Source organism: Corvus moneduloides, chromosome 10 (assembly GCF_009650955.1).
Source record: "Corvus moneduloides isolate bCorMon1 chromosome 10, bCorMon1.pri, whole genome shotgun sequence".
NCBI lineage: Eukaryota > Metazoa > Chordata > Aves > Passeriformes > Corvidae > Corvus > Corvus moneduloides.
The window spans coordinates 374,208-387,495 of NC_045485.1; the positions used below are offsets into that span (position 1 = coordinate 374,208).

Sequence of the window (13,288 nt, forward strand, 5' to 3'; positions counted from 1 at the left end):
AATGACACACTGAGTGGGGCAGTAAGATTTTTTGCTATTGGCTTCTGCCACATTATTTAAAAAAAAAGACCAAAATTAATAAACCTGTAATAAACCAGAGGAAAAAAAAAATCTTCTGTTTCCGCTGTTGCTTTCTTTGCATGTTTTCTGCAGTGCCACTTAAAGCAGAGCCTGATACTCAGAGTCCGTGCGAGTAAACACAGTAACTTTTTTTTTTTTCCTTATTCTGTCTCCAGGTAACTAACATCGTAGTAATCAATTTTACCCTTTTCATCATGCAAGAGTATATAACACTAGAATGATGTTCCTGTTCCATACACTATTCTCTCCACACTTCTGTTTAATTATCAAGTACAAAGGTGCTTTTCACACAGAAAATACTCACGACCATTGTAACTTACTTTCCATCCACTTTGCAACAGTACCGTGGAACTCTACAACCATCCTCTCAGTTTAAATAAATCTGCTGGAAGTTTCCTGTCAGCATCTTATGAACACACCAATCTGTACAGATGGAAGAGAAGCTTGTCACAATCCCTCCATGGACTGCTCACCCGAACACCTCCAGATTTTTTTGTTTCAAGTTTACAGGTGCCATTTATGGCATTCAGTTTCTACATTTCATGAGAAAATTCACTTCTCCCACATTCTTGTGAATGCGTTTTCACTTTCTTCAGTCACTGTACATATTGCCTGCAATAAACTGAGAGCACAGAGGCCAAGGTGGAGGAGAGAACAACGGCTCCTGTCTCATCCTGGCACCGCAGCACTGTGGCCAGGAACAGCCACCCGAGGAGGGGGAGTCTCACATTTCCCTTCGAGCTGTGGGTTTGCTGCCAGCAGAGCTATGATCAGGATGAGCACCAGTAGAAGCACCACATTTAAAACGTGTTTTGTTCACTGCAAGACACAGCTAAAAAAAATTAAACTACCTAATGTCCTCTACTCCATGCCAATTAAACCAACACAAAAAATGCTACAAAACTAGTCTACAACATCTAAATTTACCATTTCACTCCTCTCTAAGGAACAGCTCTGAACTTCTGATGCAAGCCAGGATAAAGCCATTTAATCACAGCACAGGTTTTTATTAGCTGGTTCCCACCAGACGGGCACAGTGGCCCTCTCACAATGAAATCAGTAACAGAGAATCCTTACTGGAAGCTCAGAAACATGTTTACTTTATATACAACAAAAACATATTTACAACAAGTAAACTATGTACAAAAAAAAATACAAGAGACATTTCCATGGTAATCACTGTATAAATTAACAAAATAAATAGGAAGGAAGCAGGTCCCATTCTTAAGGCACAAAACCTTCTTCCCAAGACTGTACAGGGATTCACTTGCTTCCCGACGCTTTTGATAGGATCACAGGAATGGTGGGGAGACCCCTGAGGAACAACGGTCGGTGGGCAATGATACAGACACACAGTCACTGCTGACAGTTGTAGAAAAACATCATTTTTCATCCTTTCCTTTTTTTTCTTTTGACAGTACACACACCTTAAGATACAAAATAAGTCTTGTAAACAGCCTGTTTTATAAATCACATCACTATTATGCATATTTTTAAATAACACTAAAACAATGAACAAAGCTTTCCATACAATTTGGGTGCAGAAGCAGTTGCAGCACTGGCACTTGAAGGCCTTGGCAGTGCTGGAGGCTCCCAGGTGCCAGGCCAGCACCTCCAGGCACCCAGTGGCACAGCTGCCCTTGGCCGCCGTGCTGGCTCCTGCTGACATCCCACGAGCTACAACAGAGAGGTTGTACCAGCCCTCCCGAGGGCAGCCCAGGGCAGGGCACTGCCAACAGCCAAACCTCCCTCCAGCCTCCACTGCGTGCAATCTCACCTAGCCTGAACATCATTCCTCAGAACCTGCCATTAAATACCCACGATGGTGCCAGAATGTGAGAGAACGGACTGAAGCCTCCTCCAAGCAGAAGAAACCCCAGGCCCAGCTCACTGCAGCCACTGCCAGGGGTGAGGGATGCAAACAGAAGGTGTCGCACAGCTTTCACAGGAGTTGCATTTCTTCAGGGACTGAACACCTGTGTGATATGTGCAGTTCTAGCTTCTCTCAGGCTGGTGTTCCTGAGACTGCTGGACAGTCTCTTTTTGGCAAAGCAGCAGTTTTTTTACTAACTGTCTTTCCTGAGTTTCTCTCCCACAAAAAATTATCAGATGCCAGAAGAGAAACTCAGAATAATGTAGCCAGGACTTCTACCTGGCTCCCTACTTTGCACATAGCTCTCACTGATGTTCAACACAAATTGTCTTCATCTATTCACAAAAATCTCTGCAACAGAAATCTGCACTATTCCCAGTGAGACACACGGAACTACAACCCTTTTAGGTTTTTTAGATCTATACCTTAATAAATATTCAAAGGCACTCAGGTTAAATGTAGATCCCATTTTCTAGCTCTTAAAAGAAGGTAGAACTCCTTCCCTGCCTCCGATAAGTAATAGACAGGAATATAGTGGCTGTCAACCCTTTGATAAATGCGCATGTGCACAAAAAGAATCTGAAGGTATTGACACACAGATCATAAAAATGATTGACACACAGATCAAAAGAAATGAGATGGGTCTGTCCAGGCCTCATCACTCATGCAGATGGCTAAAGGCCATGAGGTCTTGATAGATATGGCATGAATTAAGGAACACACCTGAACGTAAAAACTCTTTGGATTCCTCTGTTGCTCTGGGCAGGAAGAGTAGAGAGGAGCTGTTTCTATGGAATCAAGAATTTAATCCCTCAGGGATTATGCAAGCAAAGCAAGTGCTTATTGTTCATGCATCTTTAACCATGAGGCTGCCTGGGGAAAATCCACAGCAAGAACAGTTCCTTCACTACATACAGGAACAAACACAGATCTCACCTCTTCCCAGAGTTATCACCTGCCTCACCCCCCCACTGCACTCTCCTGGGAAGGCACATGGATGTCCCAGCCACGGACAATTCTGGGACAGGCAGTGGGATGCACACACTGTGAGGTCACTGCACACCACCACTGATGGCTGCATACTGGGGCTCTCCTAAGGAGGTTTCTCCTCATTTTCATCCAGACACTGGTCTGTGCCTCAACAAGCAAGTGGGACAATACAGTATGTCTGCAATTCTTACTTACCTGATACCTCAGGAATTCAATATAGTAAGAGGGGGTCTGTACTGATAAAAAATACAGCTATGGAAGCAACTGCCAACATATAGATAGGAGAAATAAATTCAGGGCAAGGCTGGACATATTTCCTGCTCAGGCCCCAGAGTCTTTATACCATTAGTGTTTCTAGCTGGATCAAGAACATTTAGTCTTCTTTTACCTTCTCATGAGCAAACGCTGTCATTTGCCAGGCTGAGAGGAGACACATGGGTGAACGTGTCTGGTTAGAACAGACAGGCAGAGTCAGAATTACCCTTGGTAAAATACTAGAGAATTCAGTGGAGTTTGGCCAGCTGAAACAAAATCAGCCCAGAACCTTTATAAGCTGCCAAATCTTTACATAAACTAACTTGACTGATAGTTATTAGACTAGAGAAGTGATATCAATTTGATAAAAATCCTTACATGTAAAAAATGAAGAATGATGTCCTCAGCAAATTATCTTTTATTCCACTGTGTATGTGGCCTTTTCTGTCTGCAGCCATAGTCAGACAGGTGCCACTCTAAAAATAAAAAATAAATACACAGAAGATGACAGAGTAATTAAAAATTCTTGCTGTCTCTCGAGTTTCACAGCAATGACTGTTGCCAAATTCCTCTTGAAGTGATAAACTACGCATGCTGGTTTTGGGCTTTAACAGCCATCCAGCTGGGGTCAGCCATCTAGAAACTCTGATTCAGAGGCACTAATTTTTCCATGCTTCACTGTAGCTGGTACCAAAGGCAATGTATCAACACACTCCAGTTTTCATTATGATACTCATTTAGTTGGTAACAATCCTCTTTCTCTCAGTGCTCTTACAGGAGCCCCAATGTTTGACAGCATAAGGAATTTCTCTTAGGGGTACAGCCCGGGGAACTGAGTTACCCTTATCTTTTGTATCACCCTGGAGTGAAGCAGCAAGGCAGCAAGAAAGAGAAGCAAGGTAGAAAAGCCACTAAAACCAAGACAGGTGAAAAGATGCAGGTACTAGACACAAATAACGTATTTTGTGACAGAAATAGTTTCCTACACTGCAAGCTGAAGTAAAGAAACAGCTCTCGTGTTTGTGGCCACAGAAGTGGCACTAAATGGGCAGGAAGCTACACCTGGCCATTGACAGTCGTGCTGCTGCCTCCACCAAGATGAAGTAAGTTGTCCTGTATCTCCCTTCTTGTGCAGCCCAAACAGCTCATTAGCTTTTCCCTCCCTTTTATCTGGTCTCCCAAAGATAAATTCAGAACAAATGTCAGAGCTGATCCCCTGTAACCATTTGGCTCTCCAGAATTTTCTTTTCTTACTGCCAGGAATTTCTAAACAATTGTCCATGATGACTCAGCACCACATTTTTTGTGAAAACCTAAAGGTTGTACCACTGCCCCTGGCTGGAAGAGGAGAGCAGGCCCAGCAGAAGGCCCCACCAGCTGGTGCAGACCCTGTCTGAACCACGTGCACTGTTTGCTGCAAAGGCATGAGTGAGTGAGAATCACTGGATATTCATCGGAAGAGGCCTGTACTGGCTTCCAATTTCGGATGCACATTGCACACAACTACAGATGCATTAAAAAGGGATTAGTAAGACACAAGGAGAGGCTTTGTCCCACTTAAATACACTAAATACAGGTGCGACACGCAGATGAGCAGGAAAGTTTTGGGTCTGAAATGACTGTCAGATGCTCCTGAACTAAGACTGGCCAATATATCTTTTGCCCTGAATGATTCTACTGTGATGAAGTTAACCAGTAAAGGTAGCTGTGTTGCAATTCTCGGGATTCCTGCACTGTCCCTGGAACCAGAACTTCCCACGTCGGAGGACATGGCTCTTCCAACAGCGAGTGAGTTCTCTCCAGGAGGCTCTGCCAACCGCAGAGGAGGTGCCTCTCCACTGGGTGCAGCCATACCCCACAGGAAAGAAGTAGCACCATGCTTGGTTGATATGAGCTCTGAACAGCTAAAATTTGGCTGTTCAGCAGAGACAGTTGTGAGGACATCTGCTTTGTGAGGTGACTGCTGTGCAGTTAGGGGGAATGGTAGACACAGGCTGTGAAAACAGAAGCTAAGCCTCGCTGGCAGGAGTACTCCGGCTCAGCTCCTTGATCCCGTGCAGTATCCTCTTCATGTGACCCACTTTGGTCACACCCAGGTCCTGGAAGAAAAAAGAAAACCTTACATTAAGAGAAAGGCAGAAGGAAACTCCAGGTGGCCAAGCAATGGTTATGAACTAGTCAGCCAGCTACAAAGAGAGGAAGAAACCAACCAGAAAAATTCCAAACCTGAGTGTTATATATAGAGCCTCAAACCACATGTCAAAAAGCTACTACGGAATGCAGAGTGGGCACAGAGCAATGCAGAGAAACAACTGCAGACTGTTAGCCAGAACCACAAATTGCTTTGGCTGTCAAAGGCTGAGAAAACAGAAAGAGCACACAGATGTCAGGGACCTAAACTAGTAGTCAAAACATGCAGGAAGAACTAACCAGTCACATCTGATAACTGGGTACCATGCAACAAACACAGGCTGTAGGTGGATGACATGCAGAGAGCTCAGCTACAGAGGTTACAGCAAACCTCACCATAGGAAGATGGTTAAAACAACAAAGATTCAAGGGGCATTGAACAAATGCCATGCACTGCTTAAAAAAAACAGTGTTCTCCTCCTCTATGCAAGTCACCAGAATGATGACACAAGTCTCTTGCACATGCAAGGAACCACCACTTTCAATTTCTCTCAGTAGAAACAATGTCTCCTGGTGAGGAGAAGAAAAGTTGTGCAATGTGGTTTCTAAGCACTATTAAAAAGGATTCTCTCCATCCATAAGCCTCATCCAAGTGCACAATCATGTTTTCTTGTAACAAAGTGTGATGATCTATTTGTCCAGTTGCTGCATGGTGAGAACCAAATCTTCCCAATCAGAGCACCTGCTGCAAAGATGGTAAAGTAGCTGAGAAAAACTTCACCATTAAAAACAGAGACTCTCAAGAGCACTATTGGCAATCTGTGTGCTGGACTGCATCACATCTCCAGGAAGCTGTGGCAGAACTGGACAGCTGGTCCCTCAACCACCTCTTCTACCTCCCTGCTATTAAAAACCAGGTGAACTGAAACGGTGAGAAAATAAAATGAGGCTGTAGTGAACCCGTCCATCTTGCCAAGGCACCTGGAATGAACAGCAGGCAGACCACTTCCAAGCACATTCAGCACAGAAAGTCATGCAGATGCAGCTGGCTACTTCTCATGAGCCGACCATGAAAGTACCTTGAGGTCCCTCCGTTCGAGGTGTAGGAGCTCAGAGCCCCGGACGTCATGGCGGATGAAGATATCCTTATACTCACAAAGACTGAGGTGCTCAAGCCACGCCGCAACCTCCTCCGTTCCCCAGAGGTGAACTGTTAGAGATGGAAAAGCAGGAGTGCATTGAGTACCCAGAATCCCAGGAGACAGGGAGAGATGAGGACACCACAGCACTCAGTGCCAGAGGAGGAGGGCAAGCAGGACCACAGCCTCTAACCAAGGGGAGGGCAGCACAACCTTCAATCTCGAATGAAGGAGGAAGGGCAAAAAAAGGTAAGAGACGTTCTCTTAAGAAGAGGCCTGCTGCAGTACAGCCAGGAGGAAGTGCGTATTTGTTTGGATGGGATGGGTTATCCTTTGATGGGCATAACTTTTTTAAAGTTTACCCCCATGTTTAAGAACAGTTAATTCATTGTGTAAATTCTGTGTACAAAACAACAGATTTGTAAAATATATGATGGAGAATCACAGCACAGATTAGTTTGCATATTATCATGTACAACCACCTGTGCTCAGTTAACAAAATGGCAACCTCTCTCCCCCTTGTCTGAGGGAGAGAGGAAGTGTTTAGACTTCCACCTTCTTGCACAGTCTCTAAATAAGAGAATAATACAATTTCCCAGTTCTGGGAGACAGCGAATGAACACCAGCCCGTCAGACAGGAGACTGTACCCACAACTCCATGGCAGAGGACAGGACCCAAGAGCCAACAAAACAGGTCATACTTCTGAATTTTGGAAGAAAGCCTTCATAATGAGAGCATAAACCAAAAATCAACTAGACCAATTTAGAGAGAAAGTGTCTTGAATGGCAATTTGTTGATTCATAGCCAGTTTTTACCTACTGACCAATAGGATTAAAGGTCAGGGAGCACCTGTGGTGATGCTGATCCCCAGCCAATTAGACAGGAAACTTGATTAAAGCCTGAAGGTGAATCAATGAGAAAAATATCATTTACTGTATCATAGAGAACAAGCAGTGAAAAGACCGGAGTTATGTGGACTTGGGCCCCGCAGTCATTTTTATACTTAAAATGCCAAAATCCTCGAATTCACTTCCCTAAGCACCCTCTGAAATATCCCTGAAAATCTGTACAGTGTCGGGAGAATTCTTCAGAGGGTACTTCCTGCTCAGGAATGTTTTGCATGGTACAGGGGGACCATGACTCAGAAGGGAACAATAAGCTACTCTGCCACATGAAAAAGATCGACTAGACCTGCAAGAAGAGGCAGATGCAGGTGAAACAGAAGGGGAGGACGTGTGAGGAAACAGACCAAGAAAAGGTAGTGGTGTGACCACACTGATGTGACAAAAGACACCATGAATGAGCAGACTTGGTACCCGGCAATCCCACGCTACTGTGAGTCTCCTTATTTTTGTTGTTCTTCTCCTTTTTAAACTTGGTCACCAGGCGGAATTTGCCACTGCGGCTACGTTTAGAATAATCCAGCATCTGGTTCTGCAAGAACAGAAAGGGAAAATCAAGCACACAATCATAAACTGATTGGAATGGACCAAGAGCAACAAGCACTGTCAAGCTCAGCTCCATGATCTTGTAAGAAAGGAAAAAAAAAAATCATAAGCTCGTTCTGATCAAGACAGAAAAGGAAGCAGAGAAAGTTGATCCCACGTTAGGCGAAGGATCTTAGCAGAAAATTAATTTCTTTAGCCCTAGGGAGTCAAGTTTCTTCCTTAATAATTATTTCTCACATCAGTCACATAGTAACAGAAGTCAAACACACGGCCAACTAGGGAAAAAGAGAACAGCTAGGGAAAAATAGCCTTGATCCTCCTCACCTCCTCATCACAGGGCTCCATAAGCTGCCACAGCCAAGGGATGTCTGCCAGTTTCCTCAGCTGGAGGTCCATGTCTGCCAGGGCTGCCTGGAGCTGCTCCTTCTGTGGAGGATCTAATTGCTGGATCAGGAATAGAAGTAAGGCAGAGTTAAAAGCCACATGGTAGAACACACAGCCAGGCCCTTGCCTTGAAATTCCTCACTAACAAAGCAGTTCCTCCTTTTGAAAGGAAGTGCACAGCAGGCACTCTGCCCAGACCAAGTTAACAATTCTTATCTTTTCTGAGCTCTAGGCTCCACAGCATGCCCATGAAGCAAAATCTTCTGTAGCAAATGATTTCTGGATGATTAACATCTAAACTGACTTACAGAGTCCAAGACCAGCAAAATGCTAGGCCAAGGCAATAGGAGGAGAGGGGAGGAAGTGAGTGGCTGCTTTTTCCTCTTGCTTTGTGTTCCTTACCAGTGCCATCTTGCCCGCCAGCAGGAGCTCTGTCTCATTGTGCAGGGCTCTGACATTATTCACCATCTCTACAACAAGGCTGCAGTTCAGACCCTGCAGGGAAGCAATTCATGCACAAGTTAAGCTTAGAAGTGCAGAGGTCTGAGCAGTCAAAAGGAAGAAGTCTTAGACTAGCAAGGCCTACTTTTGGTCAAGCAGAATGGAAAACCAAGGGCTATGGAGCAAGGACAAAATGGGAGATGCCAAGTGAGTGCAGTACCTCTGTAGACTTGGATTTAGCGTAGACTTTATCCATAGACTTGGAGCTGGCATTGACAGCATGGGCAAGCTCCTGTTCCATGTCCTGATAGGACTGAGCTATTTCCCGAATGCTAAAGAGAGAATTACAGATTGCATCAGCATATGCTCAAAGCAGGAGATCTCTCCTGACTGGACATCCCATTTTAACACCCATCCGAGCAGCGAGCCGAGCTCACGGCAGGGCCACAGCCTCTGGCAAGGCAGGCCAGTCCTCCTGCCACACTGAGCGTGCACAGGCAAGGAAACGCAGCTCTCACAGACACAGCATGTTCAATTCTGCACACAGACTGGGATCAGTTTGAAATACAACCCAGACATTTTAGTATGACCAGAGTGATGTGAAAGGCAGCTGCACTTATAGCAGCCTTCTCTAATGACTCTGGGAATTTTCTCTCAGAAGCCTGACTAAAGGATGAGCAGGTAAGCATACATTCTGGGCTTTGTACAAAAATTTCTGCTGGGCATCAGGGTTACAAGAACCCAGGTTGTCATCTGATCTCCCTGAGGGGCCTTTCTTTCTTTTCTGAAAAAATTAATTTATATTCAAAGGTAACAGGTTCTTTCAGAATTAAAGGATCCATGTTTGCTCATGGAAGTAACATTTTTTTGTTCAGAATGGCCTAAGAAAGTTTATTGAGCTTCAGTCCTCGTTCAGCTGGGACACTGAACAATGAATGATGCTACTCCCAGTGACATGGACCAGTAATGCAGCAGGTAAGACTGAACAAGAACATCTCCAGAAACAGGAAGCAGGACAAGAACTTCAGGCCCTAAAGGAGGCTCTATTCATGAAAAGCAAGTTGAGTCACACCTGTGGATCAGAGCACCTGCAGCTTGACCAAACTGGATGATCTGGGTGGATTCTTCTTCAGACATGATCTCTGGTTGCAGAGAGAAAGAGGAGGGTCGTGACAACTCACACTTCTGTTTGTCCTCCCAAGACTTCAGGGTGCTCTCAAATGCCTAAAAACACAGCAAGCAAACTATAAGGTCCCTTGTAAAGCTCCTATAAAAACCCAGTGACTGTGCCTATGCCTGTAAAACATGTAGATCTGGTACAGGCACTTTTCACTGCAGGGCCCAGTAGTTAAGTTGCTTATAACTTTGCTAACTAGCTGGCTGGGATGGAGTTTTCCAGGTCACATGCTTGCCTTGGCTGAATTTTTGCTTAAGCACAGTTTTAGTCAAAATTACTGGGCCAATTCTGAGGACCAGACTAGCAAAATCCAACAATTCCCTACTGGTAGCAGCCTTTTATTTGAGCAGCTGTATCACCTTCCCACTTCAGTATTTCTGTGACACTTCAGAGCTTGAAATGAAAAATGTTCAAGGCTCCTTCTTATCTGGAAGTAAACTGGGCTTCCCTAGGAACTGGTGGGCTAAGCAGCTGCACTCGGAGCTAGGACCTGTCCCATCTGCAACCTTACTGATATTCCTGTGGGCAGCAGCTAATGGTGCAGGAAGAAGAGAACAGATCCCATGTAGAAAAATCAATATTGTATATGGTGAGAATGAAAACTATGGAGCCCTGTGGTAAAGCATTCCCTTCCCCTACTGCCCCTCATACTGGAAAACCAGGCTCTGTCAGCATAGTGCAAGCTACCTGCTGATCTCACTCTTGCTGATGACTCTTCAGTGGTCCAGATGAGGCCAAATAAGGGAATTTGAGTTTTTCCATCTTCAGTTTAGGAAACTATATATCCCAAATCACATTTGAAAAATATTACCAAAGGTACATGGTCACGTGCATGAAGGGAGGACCCCCCTTCATCAGCTGAATAGGACAGGTTTGCTCTGTGAAAGCAGGGGCATGCAATGACCATCAAAAGGACAGCAGGAAAAACAAGAATAAGTTGAGACAAAGTTGAGTGTGCAACTGAAAAACTGGAACTTCTTCCTCAGTGGCAATTCCATAACTGCAAAACCAAGTTGGCAGGCAATTAGGAATGGGCTGGCACAATCAGAGCTATGGCTTCTGATGGTCCAACACATAGCACACTCACAAAGGGACTGTTGTGTCCTCTCTATCTCTTGTGCTTCCCATCGCCTTTCCCACCATGCCCATACGTAGGTTGCCTCTCCTTTTCTCCCTCCCTTTACCTTTACAGCAGCAATCCTGTTCTCTCATGCTGTCTGTGCTATCTCCTTCAAGCACTCTCCCTCCAAGCGTCAGTGTGATGCTGCAGAAGCTCTCTTAACCTTCACAAAAGATGGTGTGCACTATTCCTGTCTCCTCTCCACAACATTCACATCATAGCTGATAAGACTCTCTTCGAGCTCAAATGAGGATAGATTCAGACTAGATACAAGGCAGGACTTTATACTATGAGGGGGATGAAACACTGGCACAGGTTGCCCAGAGAAGTGGTGGATGCCCCATCTCTGGCAACATTTAGACCACAGGCTGGATGGGGCTTTAAGCAACCTGGTGTAGTGGAAGGTGTCCAGCCCCAAGACACGGGGTTCAACTAGATGACCTTTGAAGTCCCTTCCAACCCAAACCATTCTGTGGTTTTATCATCAACACCCACTGCTCTCCCAGCTAAGAGGTCTCCAGTGCCCTGTCCTACCATGACAGGGGTTTGTATGCCCACCTTTGCTTTCTTTTCATACTATCATCTTTGTAACTCCCTGCCAGGCAATGTGCCTCAGGCCTGTACCAGGCTGCTTTCCCTTTTTCCCTTTGTTGTACTCCTTCCTCTTGTGATTCAGCAGGTGAGTCCTTTGCAGAGGACTTTGATTTGCTCTGGAAGCTAGGTAAAGGGGTGTTACCCTGGAAAGTATGAAGGGCTGCTATCAACTGAACTGTTTATGCACGGACAGTTACAGAGTTAGGCGGAACCATAAAGCCTGTCTGTGCCACAGCAAGGTCTTTATCCTTTCCTTTGTCTTACCACTGCTCAATCATACAGCAAAAGAGCAAAAAGGCTTCCTTATTTGCTGGTACTCATCAGATGTATTTGAAAATTATCAGATGAGACCAACACACACTTCTGAACAAGGCATAAGACGCTGCTTTACATGGTCAATGAGGTATAAGCCACATACTGAACAACAATGAGAAATTAAAACATTGACCGTCTGAATTTAGACAATCCACAGCACTTGGCGAGGCAGGCATCCTGTGGGAAAAACAGCATGCAAGCATGTTAAGAAACACTGTCACAAGACACCTAGAAAAGGAAGTAAAATAAGCTTGCATAGAGAATCTTATTTATGCCCTTTCCCAAGTGGTGAATGAAAGTTTAACCACATTCTTTCCCAAAAGGTTTATGGTGTGTAACAAAACATGCTTCCTGCATTCACAAAGATAATATTCACACGTGGCCCTTGCCACGCTCTCCAGAAATATGTGACATCAAAACACATGGGTACTGCACAGGGCATTCAAGATGCTCTTACCCTGTCTCGGGTGAGGGTCTGTGCCCTGTTCTTATGAACAATCCAAATGTAACCTGGAGGCTGGATCCAGGCTTCTCCATCCACTTGTACGGGAACTCCCTCTTCTCCAAGGATTGCTATCTTTACTGTCCGGCACTGCAAGGAGTGACTGGGTAAGAAAAGCTCTAAAATGTTGATTTTCCAAAAGCATAAGCCAATTTCTGTCTTTCCAAAGCCCCTCCCCACATGCTGTAGCTTTGGTGCTACTTGAGGGAAACATGTCTGAGCAGCAGGGCACACCTCACCCGTAAGCAGTGGGGAACACCTGCTGTGTCTTTGGACTAATCTGTATTTGAGTTGTTGGTCTAACTCCTACTACAGTGAATGCTAGCAAACAATTCCATACTCAAATGTCTCTTGAGCATGCCCATTTCCAGCCCTGGTGGATGCTCTTTCCATGGACCAGAGAGAGCAGAAAGAAGAGCCTTACAAAGTCACCAGCTGGAGAGGGGGGCAGGTGGGAAGAGCTCACAAAAAGCAGCTGATACCTGTGCAATCCGGTGATGCTGTAGGTTTATCACACGTGACACTGCCATCTGCATGCTACCAAACACGGCCACCACCTCCAAAATCTTGTCATCGAAGGAAGGGGCTGTAAACGTCTGCCACATACAAGGGAGAGAGAATTCAGCTGAGGCACAGCTCTGTTGGAGAGCAACATTAAGTAGAAACATTTTTTGGATGGCCTTAGAGAATACTCACATCATCTTCCTTGGTTCCCCCCCAGAAATTGGTGCCTCCTGCATAGCTGGGAATGTTGAGTACAGCAATCCCCTGGAGACTGGGCAGAGGGATTGGCCTCCCATCACACTGCACAGAAACGAAGGCAACACTACTCTCAGCC

At 45.1% G+C, this 13,288-nt stretch overlaps 1 protein-coding gene across 9 annotated transcripts in view; it reads right to left on the reverse strand.

Annotated features, from left to right (window-relative positions):
• Window positions 1-1,063: 1,063 nt before the first annotated feature.
• The window catches only part of DGKD (diacylglycerol kinase delta), a 58,114-nt gene continuing 45,889 nt past the window's right edge, over window positions 1,064-13,288 (reverse strand). For all 9 annotated transcript variants that reach the window (XM_032120031.1, XM_032120033.1, XM_032120034.1 and 6 more), the window contains 10 exons: window positions 13,147-13,254; window positions 12,933-13,046; window positions 12,406-12,540; window positions 9,815-9,966; window positions 8,963-9,074; window positions 8,704-8,796; window positions 8,242-8,361; window positions 7,786-7,903; window positions 6,409-6,539; window positions 1,064-5,298 (listed from right to left, as the gene is read on the reverse strand). In XM_032120031.1, the coding sequence (XP_031975922.1) occupies window positions 5,209-5,298; window positions 6,409-6,539; window positions 7,786-7,903; window positions 8,242-8,361; window positions 8,704-8,796; window positions 8,963-9,074; window positions 9,815-9,966; window positions 12,406-12,540; window positions 12,933-13,046; window positions 13,147-13,254 (1,173 nt within the window). In that variant the 3' untranslated portion in view covers window positions 1,064-5,208. The remainder of the gene's footprint in view (window positions 5,299-6,408; window positions 6,540-7,785; window positions 7,904-8,241; window positions 8,362-8,703; window positions 8,797-8,962; window positions 9,075-9,814; window positions 9,967-12,405; window positions 12,541-12,932; window positions 13,047-13,146; window positions 13,255-13,288) is intronic.